This window comes from Emydura macquarii, unplaced genomic scaffold (assembly GCF_026122565.2).
Source record: "Emydura macquarii macquarii isolate MOO-44397 ecotype Brisbane River unplaced genomic scaffold, CSIRO-AGI_Emac_v2 contig_1790, whole genome shotgun sequence".
Taxonomy (NCBI): Eukaryota; Metazoa; Chordata; order Testudines; family Chelidae; genus Emydura; species Emydura macquarii.
In genome coordinates this window covers 24,191,076-24,210,380 of record NW_027131927.1, presented here as the reverse complement: position 1 = coordinate 24,210,380, position 19,305 = coordinate 24,191,076, and the positions used below count along the sequence as shown (strand labels likewise).

Below are 19,305 nucleotides of genomic sequence, written 5' to 3'. Positions count from 1 at the left end.
TCCATATCTAATGTAAACTCAAAATAATGATCTCTGATTTTCCTTACAGACTGTCTTTAATATCACTCCGTACTTTCACTTTTCTTCTCCCCATTCACTTCCTTTCTCTGCCGTTTTTTGTTATTGTTTGTTTGCATTGCAATAACCTAGACTGTGAACAATGGATCAGGGCCCCCATTGTGCTAGGCATTGTGAGAACACAGAATCAAAAGATGGTCTCTACCCGAACAGCTTACAGTGCCAATATAAGAAATGTTCCAGAGGGGTAGCCATTTTAGTCTGTATACAGCAAAAACAACGAGAGTCCTGTAGCACCTGAAAGACTAACACATTTCTGTGGGCATAAGCATCTGACGAAATGGGTTGCAGCCCACGAAAGCTTATGCCCACAGAAATGTGTTAGTCTTTCAGGTGCTGCAGGGCTCTTGTTGTTTTTAATATAAGAAATAGAGACCAATAGGAGCCAAAAGGAATAATGAGACAATATTGGTCAGCATGAAAAGCAGTAGTGATTGCACAGCATCTGTGTTGCTTATGTTTGCCTCTCCCCTTCACTCAACAATTTGGAGTGGACCTTACCCTATCAGGCTTATTCAAATCCTCCTGGGCCTTCCTGATTTTCAAAACTGCAAAGTTAAACAAAGAGCTACCCACTTGTGTGAATGATGTATCTATGTGCAAAACTGCAGTAATTTCATGCAGGAACTGGGCATGCAGTTGGGACACATGTTTTTTTGCAAATCAGGTTTATGACAGGGAGGCCCATTGGTGATTCGCTACTGTATCAGCAACTCTTGTCAGTCCTGACATATGCATTGCACCTCACACACTGCTCATTAGTGTTACTGTGAAATGTTTGCAACAACTCAGTAGGTGAAATTATGGATACTCTCTGCTATTATGTCCTGGAGACTGTACACCAAGGTGACAAAACAGGTTTCTTCTATATAAAGGGGAAATAAAATAAGGTGACAGATGCCCTGTCCAGGAAAGAGGGCTCTGACCAACTCTCCTGCAGCTTTGTAAGGGGTGTGTGTGTGCCCCTCAGCACCCCTCTATTCATACCCCATCCACTATTGTAGTGAGCTTTGTACAAAATATGCCTTGTGAGGTATCATCTGAAAACTAATAACTCACTGATCATTAACATTCTTGTGTGAGCTATGTATGGCATGCACATTAAGAGCTATGGATATATGCTGGAATTATGATGAAAATGTGTTTAAACCACTCATGTCAGACAGTGTTGGCAAACAGGTCTGACCTAGACAAAGGAATGTGTATTTAATTCTCTGACCAGCTGGGTCTTCAGACAAAGACAATGAAGATCCATTTTCACATAGCCTAATAGTTTTGTTTACTTACTAACAGGTGGGGGAAGAAAGATCATGGAGCTTCCTTCACCACCAGACTCCATGTCACCTTCCTCACAGCTTGAATAAATGTTTCATTGAGGGGTAACTCTCAGAAGAATCCATTTAAAAGATTTACTGCTCTGCAAAGACAGGGAGATTGACCCTCAAGTGATAAACTTAAATCAACTGATTTATAGAATGTGAAATGTATGTATTAACACTATATGAGGAAATATGGATATTTAATTATATTATGCTCTAAAGTCTGGTCAAATGGGGAGAAACAAGTTCCCTCCAGACAAGAGAGAAGGCAGATGTCTACCTGTTTCCTGTGTAAATGAAGCATGGTGGAATCAAAACCATGGAAGCTCCATTTACATACAGTGGAATGGGAAGCCCACAGGAAGGGAAATATAGCATGAGATCATCCTGCTTCTTGAAATAAATTAATTGAATTTTGGATGATGTAGGAAAAAACAAAAGTCATTTTTGGCATCGAGCACTAGACAGACACAAGGGAAGAGAGCTCTTGTAAGATGAAAAAGATGGGTCCTTATCTCTGGAAATTGAATGTAGGTGAGAAATGTGCTTAGGCAAAGATCTTTCACCTAGGAAGACAAGGGAAGCCAGCATCTTGTGCTTCTCTGGACGGTCCTGACTGAGGGAAAGTCAGCCATGGCTGGGAAGAAGGAAGATTGGTGAGAGAAATAATCTTGAGCAAAGTCTGTACCTTGCTAGATTAAGTTTTAGGCTTCTAGATGCATGTTTTCATTTTTATTTGGTTGTAACCCTTTCTAACTTTTTATTCCTTTTTCTTGGCATCACATAATCTGTCTATTGTTAATAAATTTGTTTTATTTTTACTATAAACCAACTTAGTGCTGTGTTTTAATTGTAAGGGTGTATTTATCCCAGTGAAGTTAAGCTGTGATGTTTGTGTCTTCAGAGGAACGAACTAACTTTATTATTTCTCTGAGTTGTCTAGGAGAGGGCTGGATGCTGCAGAGCACAGGGATTTAGGAAAACTAGAGACCAGGAGTGTGTTGGGGTCACCTTGCTGGTTTTAACAAAGGCTGATGGAAGCCAGAGGAGGTCTGGTCAGGTCAGAGCTATTGAACCAGGTCTGTCCAGCACACAGGCACTTCAGGCTTGTAGGTAGCATCCCCATCTGGGAGCTACAGCAGCAAAGCATTGAAAAGCACCCAGGTTGCAGAGCAGGGATGACAAACCTTTGCTGGTCTGAATTGCACACTGAACCTCATAACAAGGTCCTATTTGCCTAAGCCAAAAGTCCTTTCTTTGCCTTAACCACAAGACAAGTTGTAACATTAGGAAAACTTTCTAACAGTCAGGGTAGTTAAGAACTGAAATAAATTGCCTAGGGAAGTTGTGGAATCACCATCATTGGAGATTTTTAAGTGCACTTAAAACAGACAAGCAAATAAAAACAGACAAACATCTGTGAGGGATAGTCTAGTTAATACTTGGTCCTGCCATAAGTGCAGGGGACAGGACTAGATGACTTTGCGAGGTTCCTTCCTGTCCTATGATTCTATGATTTTATGGCCAAACTCCTATCTTTGCTATACCAGTATGTAAATCTGGAGTAAATATAAATGAAATGAAGTTCCAGAAGGGTAGCCGTGTTAGTCTGTATACAGCAAAAACAACATTGTAAAGACATGAAGGTTATTCTGGATTTACATTAGCATAACATGAAGAATTTAGGCCATTGTATGATTATTGATATGATTATGGCATTGATATATGATCACTTAACTTAGCAATGAAAGACAATGTAAGATTTTCACTGAAACCAAAATTTACAGTTTCATCTCAGTTGTACTAGGTCAGTGTCATATCGTATTATAATGCTAGCAGGACAACTGTGAATCTGTTGATAGAGTATTCCCTAGAAGAGGGCTCTTCAATTTTTCTGAGGTGAGTCTAGGGATGTTTTTCTATTTTTAATCAGTAATTTCTTCTTGCCAGTGTGTTTTGTGTGCATTTTGGCATGAGGTGAGATAGAGAGAAGTCAGTCTCAAAACACAAAGAGGCATATCTTCAGCTGGTATAAACCTGTGTCGCTCCATTGACTCCAACGCAGCTATGTTGATTTACACCAGCTAAGCATCTGATCCCATTAGTGGGAAACTAGCAATTGGCATTTAATTTAAAAGTCATTGCTTCTAATTACAACATGTTGGTCATTTTGGTTGCTTTAAAATTAATTTTGACTTTAATATAAACAATGGATAGACACACTGTAAATATATAGCATACAACAAAACTCATTTGATAATTCCACCTGACACACAATATTCCTCAGCACCAGGATTAAATATTGACAAACCCCAGTAGAGTATACAATGTCCAAAAGCATGTCTTTAACAAAGAGCACATTTTAGTAGTTAGCAGTAATGCCACTCATTAGAGATGGATTTTTCTCCCCTTTTTACAGGCATCGTGTTACATTTTGCTGCACCTTCCTGAGAACTTGAAAACAATTGCCATGCAGAGTATTAGCATTAACAGTATCAATCACGGTCTTGCTGTTCATTGATTGTAATAGTAATCATGGCCATATACATCATACCCATGCCCTTTATAGTAGCCATATTCATCCTCATAAGTTCTGTAACTGTCCCCTCGTGGATAGCCATTCTCCCTGTCATAGTTATAATCTGTTTGGCTTTCATAGCCATTTTCATAGCCAGTGGTGGTGGTTTCTCCATTGTCATAACCATCCTCGGTGGTGGTGGTATCATAAACAATCTCCTCCTCAGTAGGAGTGGTGTCATATAGCCCCTGATCTTCTGTGGTAGTGATGATGGTTGTTGCTTCACTTTCATTTTCTTCCTCCTCTTCATTTTCCTCTTCAGCATCTCCATTGCCAATGCCACCATTCCCATTCTCTCCTTCAGTACTGTTGGTGCTAGTGCCATTGATGCCATTGCCATTCTCATCCACCTTTTCATTTTCCTCCTCTTCTTCATTTTCCTCCTCTTCTTCATTTTCATCACTATCTTCTTCATCTTCAGAACCTTCGCTCTTCCCGCCTTTTTCTAGAGCTTTGCCCTTTCCCCCCTCTTTAGGGCTTTCACTCTTTTCTGCATTCTCGGTTCCTTTGCTCTCTTGCTCCTGTGTTGCATATTGCAAAAGAATTCCAAATTATGAAGGGATAGACACACAAGGGAAAGAAGCAGTCGTTCAAAAACTTTAAACATGGGGCCATATCCTGAGCTCCTACGGCTTCAGGTGAGGTGTGTCTTACCCTTAATGGACCACACGTGGGTAGGAGAGAGTAAGGATTCCCTCCCTGCTTCTTGGATGGCCCACATAAGGGGTGGCCACAGTTGCAGCTTAGTCACTTGGGGATGGTGGTGAAGGGACTGTATTCCAAAAGCTTCCCCCCACTCTAGGGGCAAATGGATGGGAAGTAAGCAGAGCTATGTCTTTTTACCCACACCCACCCACAGTGACTAGCAAGCTGGTTGGCCCACTGGGAAGCAGTATGATACAGCTTTCAAAATGGGGCCATAAATTACTCACAGCCCCTCCCAGTTGCACTGGGAACATGCAAAAGGCATTATGCCTGTCTGAGATACACGTTGACTGCACTGACATATGTTAGCTGAGATGCTGGTAATACACAGGCCATGCACGCTGTGGTTGCAGAGATGTCTTTCGTGATGTTTACCTCCCAATAGATACTGCTAAGAATATCGTCCACTTGTCCCTAAGCCCAAACCAAAAAGCTGAATGTGCTCTAGACTGAGAAGCATTGAACACAGACTGTATTTTATAGCACTTGTATTTCCTCTGCTTTTTGGGAACAGAAAGACATTAAGGCACAATAAAGCCTGCCTCTAGTAAGCTGTCATTATATAGGTGTTGTACGGTGCCTATCATAGTAAGGGCACCTACCTGGTCTAGGCCTGTAGGAGCTATTGGAAACCTAAATAATATCAGTGGTTATGGTACAAATTGGGGTTACAATGGGAACCTTCTGATAAAGGAGGAGCTGGACTGTGTTTAGTGGGCCTGATTCTCCAGTGTAAATCAGGAGTCCATTGAGTTACACAGATGTAAAATGGGTGAGCACAAAATCAAACTCATTATATTTGGGGATTCTTTGGGCCAGTGTATTTAGGCAGGAAGTTGCCTGGGGGGCAGAGGGGAGAGAAGGAAGGCAGCCTCTTGCACAGGCTTCATTGTATTTATAAGCTTATTGGAAGTCGTCAAATGATACCTTCTTGGTTTCTCCTTTTCCAAGGCCCTTCCTGCCTACAGCCTTCTTTCCAGTGGGAGCCTCTGTAGTAGTTTCTTCACCTTCGTTTTCTCCGTTGTTTCCTTCATTTGATTGCACCTGCTGAGATATTACATGAGGCTAGTCAGAGAGGCTGCTTTAGTTTCGACAGATATAAAAATAATCCCATCGTGTGAGTAGTAAACATTCCATAAACATTTTAATACAGGGAATTCTCTTTCCCTTCTGTCTTTGCTCTCTGTCTTAAATACAGAAAGTAAGCACCCTTTCTTAGGAGCTTGCGATGCCAATCCTTGCAGGGAAAACAAAGAATCCTGAATTTGTGTCTTGGCTGTGGAACTCCATGAGCAAATAATTTTAGAGCTCTGTTTTTAAAAGCAGTCTCAAACTTGAGTGTGCACAGTCATCTGCAAGCATAAGCAAATAGGCTGCATAAAAGACCAACTGTCTGCAGGAGGAAATGATGGCACAAATTACTAGCACAAATTTAGCAATGAGGTAGAGGGCACTTTGATCATTTCACTTTCAGGGGCACAAATTTTAAAGAAGAAGCCTGAGGTAGTGTGTTCAGCTACCACAATTATTCGTATGCATTAGTATTAGCATGCACAACTGGCCACTTAGTAGTCACAGTTGCATGTGAAATTGCGTATCTCTATGGTGAAATGTAAGTCCTATGGCTAAACTATAAGATCTGAATGTATGCAGTTAGTTGCCTATGCAAAACAGCACATACATTTGCAACTTTAATGTACAAGCAGTTACAGCTATAGCGCATGTAGTAATTGTAATTACATAATGAGCAGTTCAAGTAAGACTCTGAGTTTGTGTGAATTTCAATATGCTGTTTTAACAGTGGACAATTGGGAACACTTTTGGTTTTGTGTTTTCTAGCGCAGAGGGTTTTTCAAATTTTTTTCACAATGTAGACCATATCTTAATATAGAGATCCTCTAACTGACCACTAAGCTCCCAGTCACAATCACACAAAGTCCCAAATAACTCTAACTCTACTCGGAAAACTGGGACTACTTTGAGTTTTGTATTTTCCCAGGAACTTTGTTTTGAGACTTCAGTGAAAAGCAAACACAAGCCCCATCCTTCCTTTGTAATTAAATTTCTGTGACTAAAGCTGAATGCTTTTGTTCTGGTTACTTGTTTAACAACGTATATAATTTGAAAGAATCAAATTAAGCTTTGAAGTAGGGATGGGTGAACTTGTTTTATCTAACTTCAAATGCACCAAAACATAGTGGGTTTGAAAGTTTGATTTGAACTCAGATATTAATGGGCTTGCTTTCTGCTTTGGAGTTTCTCTGGAAAAAGAAGCAGATGAAAATACAGCAGTGAAGAAACTAAGTGCAAAGTGGATCAGAGAGTTCAGAAGAGTGAAAAAATAAAGGGCTTGTCTACACTTATCTCCGAGATTCGGCGGCAGTTGACCGGAATTACATAAGTTACGCAAAAAACTTGCGTAACTCCCGTCGACTTCTCTGCTTCTCTTCTGCGCACCATCTTCACTGCACTGCGCTGATGGGAAGCACATTCCCATCGACGCAGCGCTACGCCACTTGAGAAGGTGGTCTTAATATGTTGATTTCTGGATCGACTGAGTGGGTCTTCACTGACTGCTCAGTCGATCCAGAGAAGTTGATCTGACGGCGGTGACTTTGCTGCCGTCAGTGTAGCCATAGCCAAAGACACAGTGAGAAAGCAGCAGAGAGGGAAGATTGAAAAATTGTAATGAACGAATAAAGATTATATAGGGGGCCTACTTGTGTCAGACTGACTTTTGAGATTTGTTTTCTATTTCTGATACATAACAATAAAACAGTTATGTATTGATCTATTTTGCTACCAAAAGGGCTAGATATTTCTTCTGCGGAGGAAAAAAAAAAATTAAACGTATGGTGATGGATTCTATCCTTGGGGTGGAAGTGAAGTCCCTTGTTTTTCTGAAAAGTGGACTGAAGAGCTGAGTATCTAGTTTTAGTACTCTGTTGAATAAGAGGCACATTTGGCTTCTGGGGCTACTGATGGCTAGTTTCACCTGTTCTCAAGTCTGCGATTGGGGAAGAGAGAAACCTATTTCTTAAATTGGAGATAGATACATAGTTCTTGTGCTGGTTCTCTTAGTAATACCTCCTTTAAGCTTGGCTCAATTTTTTTTTCTTATTTTTGCATACAGCTAATTGCTAGTATTAGAATCTGTAAAAATTTCTTAGACTTTCCCCCTACCTTGTGAGGACCACGTTGTTTACATGAACTGTAGTAAGATACTAAAGAGAAGAGCCTAATGTGATCACCTTCGAAGCACACTGTTCAGTATCTAAAGAGGAATCAAGGAAGATTCTTGGGTAACTCAAACACTTAATTTAAGGGTTAATTTAGTCCCAGTTAAAACTTGTTATTTTCCACTCTGTTGAAAGAGCCACCAAATTGCATGGTGTGGTTGACTGTGTGGATAGGAATCAGAGGTCATCATGGACCCCATAAAATAATTATCATAGTTATGCTGTTTATATAGCCATTGCTGAGGTTCTGCCTTTTCATTATAAATTATCTTTCTTTCCACTGTCTTAAGGCTAAAACATGCCACAGAATTGTCTTAGCCTGCAAATTGCTTTTTTTTTTTTAAATTGAGAATAAAGTCAATGTTTCTTCAAGCCATTTTGGTTCACTTCAGAAATGACTATCTGAAACCTCGAATCATGTAAACAAAATTCATATGGAGACTTCAGAGTTACAAGTAAAAGCACTTTAAAGGAGAATTTAAAGAGTTGTTTGTTTGTTTTTTTAACCAGCCAGGACCTGGGTTTATGCCTTCAGGAGTCTGGGTTTCTCCAGCCAGAGTTGTTTATACTGTGTCACCAACACCTACAACAGTTGCAGGATTCAGATTCTAGCTTTGCTCCAGGTTGTCTTCATGTCAAAGGAAAGACAAAAACCTGACTCTAGTCTTGTCAGGTAAATAGTAGAGGAACTGTTTAAGTGAATTTTTAGAGGACAGTGTTATACCTAAAAGATGAATATGGACACAATGTACATGTTGATGGTCTACTTTCTAAAATGTGGCCTTTATTTTTGTGGATGCCATTTTACTTTTGTGAATAACTGTAAGCACAAAATTAGAGATTAAATGCTCACCTGCCTGATGGCAACTGCAATGAACCCATAATTAATACTGTGCCTACAGGAACAAAGACCATGTTGAAGTCCTTTCAAGATAAGACCCATCTGTAAATATAGGCTAAGATTTTCCATACTCATGAATGGTTCTGGGTGTCTCAGTTTGTGGGTGCCCAACTTGAGAGATCCTGGACCTGACTTTCAAGGGGCAGGTACTCAGCATGTTCTGAAAATCAGGAGCCTTTAAAACATCTCATGGTGGGCACCCAAAAATCACTCCTCACTTTGGAAAATCTTAGCTGTGCTAGCCTATAATGTTTAAGCTATTTGTGCTCCTCCACAAGGGGCATGTTGAGATATATTTTAAAATATATTTTACTTTTTTTTCAGACTGAGAGGATAATTTATTCTCCATCACAGTTCCAGTTTCATCTCTGCCAACAAAGTACCAATTAGGAAATAAATTTCAAATGAGTTAGTCTGTTTAGAATCCTGGTTTGCTGACAATGTGCATGAAAGGCCAAATTTATGGGAACAGAGCGAAGAAGGTACACCTTGCTCCTCTTGAAAGCCCCACAGGACTGAGGAATGGACTCAGACTTAGCTAATCAGGATATCTGGTTAGCTGGGCCACAGTTACTAGTATAGGCTGTGGAGATGAGTGGTGCGTAAGGCCCACTGCTTGTCCTCTTGCTTGTGGGGTTTCAAGATTGTAGATTTATGTTTTGTGTAGGAACGCTGGTGCCCTGTCTTGCTTAATGTTCCCCCATTTCCCCTTGACTGAGCTGCAGAGATCACAGCACATAGGCTGCAGAGTCTCCATGCACAAAGGTCTCAGATAATTATTGCCTCCCATGAACTTGACATATAGATTTTGAGCTTTCTTTGGGCTTTATACACTCATATAGCAAGCCCCAGGATTTAACCTTAAGTATTTGCAAATAAAATTATATGATTTTCGGTATGTAGATTTAGGAATGTGATATATTTCTTTCCCTGTATACCTGTTTAATTAACACCAAAGGGTAGTGTATAAGTGTGTGGAAAGCCAGGTAAGCACAACATGTATAATGGCATCTTTGTAACCCATGACAGTCAGTCAGGCCAAAAATTCAGTATTATAAAGACAGTAGTGTCTAAGCACACATTGACCCAACAGAGCATAATGGTAGCAAAGAAGCTATTACTGCCTGTCCAGGTCAAAATATGCATTTCCAAAAATAGTATTACACCAAAATACATATTTACACAAGAGATTATATCAGTTTTGAAGGAGCCAACACAATCTAGGTAAATAGTAAAAAGAGAGGATGCTTAACTCCCAGTACTGCAAATACACCCCATGGTTATGTGTTGGAAGCCTTCTCTCTACTCTGTGTTCCCTTTTCTGTATTGATGGACTTGTTTTATAAGTTAACCCTGGGGCTATTCTTGTTTTTGGATCACTTTATTCCCTTACGGATTAGGTTGCAGAACTTTGTGATGTGCCAATAAGGAGAATAACTTCCATGTAGGTAAAATAAGGACCGACTAATCACCAAATCCAAGAAGAGTGCAGAAGATTGCATGGTACTATACATAAACTCCCACACAAACACATACAGCCAAAAGAACTGGGCATAGGGCCAGCTCCTCAGTTAGTGTGAATCAGCATAGTTACCTTATTGTCAATGGAGCTTTGCAGATTTACATGAGGATCTGGCCCACAGACTCTCTAAGGAATGGAGAGTTTGGTTTCATAATTCTCTTGAATTGCTATTGTCCTGATCTGAATGCAGTATACCTAGTTTTGTGGTCTAATGATTAAGCAGGGCTTTCCACTGTTAGTGCCTCAGTTTACCCGTCTGTAAAAAAGCTGGTAACAATACTTACCTGTCTCTCAAAGTTGTTAATAAAGTGCTCTTTTAAAGAGGTTTTAAAGGAAGGGCACAATGGAAGTGCTGAACATTATTAACATTTCATCTTCTCAGGCAGGTCTGTTTCTGTAATTGTATCAAGCCCTGCCCATTTCTAAACCTTTGGAACCAGAAAGCCTGGACTGTGTCTCAGACTCAGGACTTAAAAAACATAGCAGCAGTCCAGAATGGAAACCTGTGGGCAGTTAGCAATCTTGACCATGACCATTCACAGAGTCCAGACTATCCCCATTTTTTTTTCATGCTGCTTGATTTGTTTTGACAATGGCTACGCATGTTACATACCTCTTCTTCTTCCTCCTCCTCTGAGCTGTTGCCATCTCCCTCTTCTTCTGATGAGTCACTTCCCTAAATAGAAGGAAAATTGTGAGCATTTTCTTTTCTGTGCTTCCAAACAATGCAGAAGGCACACAATATATGCACACTTATAAGGCCAAATTCAGCAGCCGGGTATACGCACGAAGCTCTCATCAAAGCCCATGGGTATTGTGTGTGTGCTTCTGAGGATTGCATATATAAAGTACAGAAAAGATTCTGCATGGATAACTGATCTACAAGGTTAGCCAGGCAGTTTAAAGGATCCTGGTGATCTTGTGACAATGAACATGAAACTTATGATGCAGAGAGTGGTGGAGAGTCATGTGGAGAAGGGTAATGTCAATGGAACCTTGAGAGGTGCATGCATGACCTAATCCACAGTTATACTGATGTTTCTACCAGCTTCTCAAGGGACCACATTCTTGTACAAAAATGGCTGATGTGGATGACGCCTTTCATCCCAAAGCATCTATTATATGCATACATGCTGCTGAATGACAGTGGCCTTCAGAGTGGAGCATAGCAGCCAGCCAGCACACCACTGCTGCAAAATGATTTTGTGCAGTGACCATCCTATATCCTTTCAAAAAGCATCGTAGGCCCTTCAAAGTCCACACGCAGTAGACAGATTTTGAAGGTCTAGTCTGAAACTTTGTGGGACTCGGATTATGTACCATGAGGATGGAAGGCAGGGCCAAACTGGCCTGGAGTTGATTGAATCTGTCCTCCTGGAAGACTAAACATTTCAAACCTGATGTTTAGCCCACTAAACTGCCCATTTGCTGGACTGAAAATATCCACTGCTGCTGCGTGTGCTTCATTTCTTATTTTCGTTGTACATCCGCTTCTCTCTCTACAGAAAATCTTGTGCCAAACATCTTTCATCCCCAACAACGTTGCCTCTGTCCTATATCATGAGACTCTCTCAGTAACTTCATGGAAAAGAAGAGAGGGTTTGGACAATAGGTTTTAGTGAGGGAGGGTTTTCCTCCTCCCTTGTCACCATTCAGTGCTACTGAGCTTTAGCACCCTGGTTCACCCCATTACTTACATAGCACTGAATATTTTCAAGGCGCTGCTCAGTCATTACATTGATTTATTCCATTTGTGGAATAAGGTGTTACTCAAAAGGCAGAAAGGATATCAGAATCTGGTCTTCACTAATTTAGACTCTCAGCCTTCCATGAAGTAGGTAAGTAAACATTGATTTCTGGGTAGAATTGATGTACTTTGTGGTTTCTCATCATTCAATTTTTCACTGCAGGTGTAAGTAATGTTTTGTCTGTATATGTTAAGAATTCTTATAAAGGCAGTAAACATTTCTACTAATGTTCTCTGGGAACCAAATCATTAGCTTTCCATACAGGGCTTTATGATGACTATTATTTCTTGAGGTGGGGGGAGGAATGGGATAGGGATATCTTGGAAGCTCACAAGCATTTTTGGCCTTGGAGCTTGTATTTTCTGTACATTGACATTTGTGTTCAGCATAGTGAGGGACTAGATAAGAGATGCGTTCACAGGATTCTTGTCTGACATTGTGAGTGAGAGCGAGAGATATGCCCACACAAAAATATCCATGTATCCAAGTGACATGCCAAACCACTGTGCTGCTGGGGCATCATTCCCAGAAGGAAGAGCATTTTTAGCTTCGTAGGAAACCTGTGTCTGTACCTCTGCATCAAACTGCATTCCAGTCAAAAGGGATAGATTTTGAGTCCATGAAAAATAATTTCAAACTGCTACATTTTTTAAAAAAAAGCTTTATAGTAAATTCTGCCATTTCTTCCATATTTTTCAATTAAAAGCAAAATTACTTCTTCCAATAGAGTCTCCTTTGCTGTATGATGCATTATGCAATTACACATGCTTCTTTCCTGTACTCTGACCCACGCCAGCATGCGCCATTTCTAGGGGCCATGCTGAGGTAGATGATGTCCTATTCTTGGCCATACCGTCAGGCAGGATGCAATCCATACAGCTGTACTGGCCACAATTCTGGAGAGGTCTGGGAATTAAGTGGCCTCCGTTTATTGTTTTAAAATGAGTATAATTATTGTATCCTGTATGACAGTGAGTCTCTTTTAAATGAGATGTGTTGCATCAGTGCCTCTGTGAGTCAGACCAAATGTCTTTGGAACATGGCTATTGTGGGCGAGATGTTCAAAAGATCCCAGCATACTGTGGTGCTGAGCTCTTTTTTTGTAAATCTGGTCAGAAGTGTCACAATGGGAGTAGCTGGGTGCCAGGCCCTTTTGAAAACCTGGCCCTTTTCATGACTGCCCTACAACTCCTTTCCACTGGCTCTGACAGCATAAAAGGCTGTAAAAATACTGTGGGGAATTCCTGGGGAATTCACTGGCTCTCCTCTGTTACCTACAGCAGCTCCCAGTTCAGGGGTCATGCTGAGGATGGTCCCGGGGAGAAAGGTGTGCTTGGGACATTCCTGCATCTGAATATTTCTGAATATCTGCCAATCCCATAGTCAGTGACGCACAAGCAGGGCCAGCCTAAGGGGTGGGCAACCAGGGTGGGGGCTCTGGATGCCAACTTCTGGGGGCACCACATTGCTTGTCTCTCTGTTGCTGCTGCTGCTTGGTTGGTTGACCCAGTTGTTTGTATTTTTGTTTTGTTTTTTTTAAACTCAGCCACTTGGGAGGTGCAAAAATGTGTTTTGTTCTGGCAGCAAAACACCAAAGGCCAGACCTGGGCATAAGTTAGGGTGGCTGAAAAAACTGATTGATTCTCCTTTCACTTACTCCAGACTTACACTAGTATAACTTTTCTGACTTCAGTTGAGTTAATCCTGATTTACACCACTACAGATGGATCAGAATCAGGCCCAGTGTACACCACCCGTAAGGCCAGCTCATCAGCTGTTGTACATTGCTCTAGCTGCATTGAGCTATGATGATATTTAAATCAGCTGAGCATCTGATCCTGGAGGAAGCACACTTGTGCCAGTTCAGCTTTTGGAGGTTTCTGTCTCTCAAGCATACTTGGTAGAGCTTCATTTTGGCTAGAGAAACCTTTGGGATGAAATCTTGGCCCCATTGAAGTCCATGGGATTTTTGCCATTGAGTTCCATGAGGTCAGGATTACACCCATAGGCTTTTGTTTATAAAAATTGAATCAGTTATAAAAAAAAAAATCACCTTGCTCCATTTTAAACTATAGGGAGAAAATTTCACAGACTGAAAAAGAGAATTTAAGAGATTTACAAAATCTTTAGGTTCACCCAGCCTAATAAGAACAAATTACCATCCTAACAGTTGGCTTTGGAACACCCCAGGCAAAATTCAGTCCTGGTGCAAATGTGTTTAACTCCACTGCTTTCAGGTGATGTCGATGGAATTATTCCTGCTTATATCAAAGCTGGATGGAAACATATATGAATTGTTCCAAATAACTAAATCATCTGAAATTGGCAATCAGTTTTGTCCAGTAGGTGTCTAGTTACATTAAATGTATGGATCATAATGCACCAGGCAATGTTACAATTGTTAAGGAGCCAACTTCTTTTAAAAAGCTGCATTTACCTGAATTCTTCTCAGTGGTGGATACCCATAGGCATATCTGTAAAAATAATATCGATATCTGTTCTTGAAAACCTAGCGAAAAAGTAAAAAAACTAAATCGATTTTGGTTTCAGGTCTTAAGAAACAAGTGAGCATAATTTTAATACACTAAAATAATCCAACAAGGCTGATATCATACCGCATTTTCTTCCGAGTCATCTGATTTTGCTCTTCTACGGAAGCTTTTTGCCTGTTGGAAAAGGTTACGTTAATGAATGCTTCTTCTACTTAAAAAGAGCAGCAAGGCAAAGTCACTGGAAAGTGGTATTCTAACGCCTCATAAATGATCTTAAGAGTTAGTCAGTTGTTGAAGCTACTTACTGAGAAAGCGCAGGCTATTCCCAAAAGGCAGATAAAGATAAGTACAGTCCTCATGGTTGTATTTTCTGGAAGTAGCAAGAAGGGCAATGTCAGTATATTTACTTCACATTTATGGAACGTCAACACAGCAAGGGAACTCTTGGGATAATGACTTATACAGTATTTTCCTCCAGAAATACCCTTAGTGACATTTAGACAGACAGACACACAAATTATATATATATATATCTTCTCTTCTCTTCTCCCATCACTAAAATGCTGCCATTTTGGGGGTTGAATATGTCACTTAGGTTATGACTACACAGCCAGGAGCATGAATCCCAGTCTAGGTAGACAGACTCACACATTAATATTGCTTGAGCTGGTGTGCCAAAAAGAGCAGCCTGGATCTTGTGCATAGGCTAGCTTGGGTTGGGATGGATTCAGGTGGCTAGCCCAAGCTGCTGTCCATGCTGCAATAGCCACACTGCTATTTTTAACACGCTAGCTAGAGGAGTGCTAGCACAAATCTGTCTATCCAGGCTGGGAGGCACATTCCCAGCTGCAGTGTAGACATGCCCCTAGAACTTGTCAAATTCTTTGCAGTTAAATTATCTGATGAATTTAGTCTTCTTTCTCTGATGGATCATTCATTAACCAGTTCTGATCTCTGAATGTAGTTGTCATTTGCAAGTATTCACCAAATAGTTTGTGAACAATGTTCTATCATTTTTTTTCTTTGTGAACTAATCCTTTGTTTGACTGGTCTTCTAAGTCACTCCCTGATTGAGTGACTTGAAATATTTTTAAAACAGGAGGATAGCAAGTGATGAATAGTGAGTAGTTACGATGAATAATGTATATCTAGTTTGAGTTATTGGACAAATAATCCTCCCTCATAATAGACGTCACAAAACCTTTGGGAATTGCACTCATTTTCACAAATAAAATGGCAGTTGCCTGAATCCTCATGAATGAATAATGTCACCACATGAATTATAGCAGAGCAAGCTTGTCACATTAATTCATGAAAATATTAATGAATCACCTTTTATTTTATTCAACACATTCTAATGTCAACAGAATACAGTAACACGTTAGTTCAGGAAGTCAAGAATGTATGTATACTGTTGATATTTCAGAAGGAAATACTTAGATAGGTAGCATATAATTACCCACCCTGGAATTTGGCCAATTCCTTAGAGCTAATTCCTCCACCGTTGTGAAAGTCTCCATGGAAACTAATCATCTCGAGTGTATTTTTATATTCGAAGGCACCTCCTGTATTACAATTTTCCTGACTTCAGGCTGAGGTTTTGCTATAGTAAGAATGCTAACGTCACCACAACATGGTTTTCCTCATAGGTCTCCCATCCAAATAATAAACTGCTCTATGCCTTGTAATCAGCTGATTAACAATGAGAAGATAGGTCACAATGTGGGCTTAAGTAATATTTATGTTTGAAGATCCTGATACTTGAATGATATTCAGACCCCTGAACCACCTGATCTGAATAATGGTCTATTGCACCTTTCCTCAAACCTGCTTGAGACCTCAGGATTTTGACAGGCTCTGGACATCACTCTCTTAACTTTTAGTTGTCTTCAGGGTGAAATAGTGGCCTGCTATAGGGTTTCTGAGGAACAGCTGACTCCATTATCTGCTGTCTTTGGAATAAGTAGACAGCTAGTCTTTGGCTAGTAGATCTACTACTCTCTTCATACAGCACCCTCCAGATCCACCCAATTGTGTCACCAAGTGAAGAAGTGTCCTCTTCCTTGTTCTGTAGCAACAGAACCAAGAAGCACAGCTCTAGTTCCCATTCAATTTTCTCTTTAAATCCTCGAAATCTGAGACCACTCTCAGAGCACAAAGCTGATGAGAAATTGCCTTTTAGTGGTAAGATTATTATGAATCTTACCGGACTCCTCCTCCCACTCACCCACCTACCTCCCCAGTAAAAGTAAGTCAGAGGGCTCTAAACACTAGGGACCAAATTCAGACCCTGTGCAAGTGGGTGCAACTACACTGTAGTCCATGACATTTCAGGACTTGCATTGGTCTGATTTTGGTTCTAATGTGGTTGTCATGGTTCTTCACTGAACTGCAGTTTTCTCTTTGGAAGAGGAAATGCACACAGATCCTGAAAGCAAACATATCCATAACTTGCACAACTGCTTATTTCGTTAAGTTTTGAGACATACGGGGTCAAATCTTGAGCTGATATACATCAGTGTAGTCTGTAGATTTCAGTGGAGCTATGCCGGTTTATACAAACTGAGGATCTGGCCCCAAACTTGCAAATGAGACTGGTATGTAATATACAAAATAGAGCACCTAACAACTCTGGTCTGGGGATCATTTCTATGTTTATGTTTGTAATAAGATAAGTTGTATTAATTTTTTTAAGCTGTGGGAAGATCTGTTTCTGCCATTCTGCAAATTTCCCCCAGGCTGTATTAAACACAGGTGAAAGAGTCAGGAAAAATTGTTCCCTTAGGTTGTTCAGTGAGGGTTTTGAATATATTTCACTTATGACATTTTTATTTTTTTTCACATTTTCTGTCTCATATTGGAGTAGCTGATAATAAGTTATAATTAGTTATGGCACAACTAGTTACCCTTTCATTCAGCTTTATCACAACAATCATGCTGTAAATTCACACCTTCTTTACAAAGTATCCAAAGCATACATTTTCAATCCAGTTAGAAGTAGGGAAACAACAGATTAGAAAAACAGGTGGAAAAATTGGTCTGTTTCAATTTATACCACATATAAAGAAACTAAACTTATGAAAGCTTACCTGTTTGCAGTCCTGAAGTATACCAGCTATATAGAAAGTCAGTGGACACAGATTTAATAGTAGTTCTGCTTGCTCACTGTCATCCTACTGGGATATAAACTCTCTTTTTACCCTCCAGTAGCCAATCATCACCTTGCCTGTGTGATGTCAGCAAGTGGACTCTCACCATAAAACCCCCAAATTTCAACATTTTTCTAGACACAGATTTAGTTTATAAACATAAAGCTCTATTCTACTGCCAAGAGGTTTGTATAGTTTCGTTTAATGAAAGGTCTCGGGTGAGATGAAGGGTTTGGATGCTGAAATGTATAATAATGTTCTGGATATAAATTAAAATAAATATTGGGAATTCTGTTTTAAGGGTTTTTTCCTCTCTTTCTTTTTTGGAAATGTTATATACAAAAGAAATGGAAACACAACAGTCCTGATTCTCTGTTCACTTAACACCAGTGTAAATGTGGTATAAAGCTAGTGTGAGAGGACTATTGGGTCCATAGTTTCATTTGTGTAGGTATAACTTGTGAATATGAATTAAACACAGCATATATATTATATGAAGCCAGATCCTCACCATAGTTATGCCTATTTACACCTTCAGAGAATCTGGCCCATTTTGCCATTTTATAGAAAAAAAGGAAGAAAACTATTACCATTAATAATCATTGGATATCATGCACTGTGTATAGATAGAGCTTTTCAATTCAAAGTATCACAAAGCACTTTATAAACTATACAGAGATCACTTGACCCACTACTGAAAAGCAGCCACTTTTATGGCAAAACGTGGCAGTTGTTTAATGGCTAACTGCCAGGGCCCAAGCATAATTTTTTCGGGCTCCGTACAAACTTGTAACACAGGCCCCCTCAAACAGACATACCCATGGGGGTTGCAGCCTGGGCTGGGCCTCTGGGCCACCCCAGGGCCTCTGGGCCCTGGTAAAATGTACCCTTTTCCCCCCCATGTGGGGGCCCTGGATACTGCAAAGCTAAACAACTGTTTAGGACCTAATGTGAAGAACAGCTTATGCAATTGGAAGTACAGGGGGAGAGCTAAATAGGCAGAATATAGTTACTCAAGTTAGAATTTGGTCAGGACACCATGGTTAACAACCCTACTCTTGAAGAAATGCCTTCAGATCTTTGACCACAAGTGGTTAGGACCTTAGTTTTACGGCTCATCTGAAAGATGCCACCTACTGCAGCGGTGCTCTTTAACACCATGCTAGGGTATTGGTTCGTTACTGACTCAGAGAGTAAATGACCACCTATTGAATTACTAGCACCACTTCCAACAACCCTTAAGTTTTCGTTGGTGGTCTTCTATCAAAGCACTGTCTGGTCTTGATTTAACACTCGTGGAGCACTTCAGTGTTGGCATGAATGCATGGCTTGTCTCAGACCAAGGGCTAACTTTTCAATAAATAGTAAAGCACACTTAAACAGCTGTCTGCTCTATCAGATGCTGATCTCCCAATGTAATGGTCACGTTGATTGATTGTTGATTGATAGTGGTTGAGGTATCTGAAAAAGATAGGGGTTACATTTATCTGTTTAGTGCTAAGACTTCAGTGGCAAAATACGGAGGGCTGGATTCTATAATTGGCTTCGAGGAGCCAAACCTGGTGGTTATTACT

At 40.3% G+C, this 19,305-nt stretch overlaps 1 protein-coding gene and 2 long non-coding RNA genes across 3 annotated transcripts in view; 2 read left to right on the top strand and 1 right to left on the bottom strand.

Moving 5' to 3' along the window:
- The window catches only part of LOC137159199 (uncharacterized), a 113,457-nt gene that overhangs the window by 43,574 nt on the left and 50,578 nt on the right, over positions 1-19,305 (top strand). The gene's annotated exons all lie outside the window — the stretch shown is intronic.
- On the bottom strand, positions 3,912-14,941 carry IBSP (integrin binding sialoprotein). Its single transcript, XM_067557388.1, has 6 exons — positions 14,888-14,941; positions 14,706-14,756; positions 14,528-14,599; positions 10,956-11,018; positions 5,608-5,727; positions 3,912-4,496 (listed from the first exon to the last, which is right to left on the bottom strand). The coding sequence occupies exons 1-6, from the start codon at positions 14,939-14,941 to the stop codon at positions 3,912-3,914; spliced, it is 945 nt and encodes a 314-aa protein (XP_067413489.1).
- The window catches only part of LOC137159201 (uncharacterized), a 26,205-nt gene continuing 16,114 nt past the window's right edge, over positions 9,215-19,305 (top strand). Inside the window, exon 1 of the long non-coding RNA XR_010921585.1 lies at positions 9,215-9,302. This is a non-coding gene — a long non-coding RNA (uncharacterized lncRNA). The remainder of the gene's footprint in view (positions 9,303-19,305) is intronic.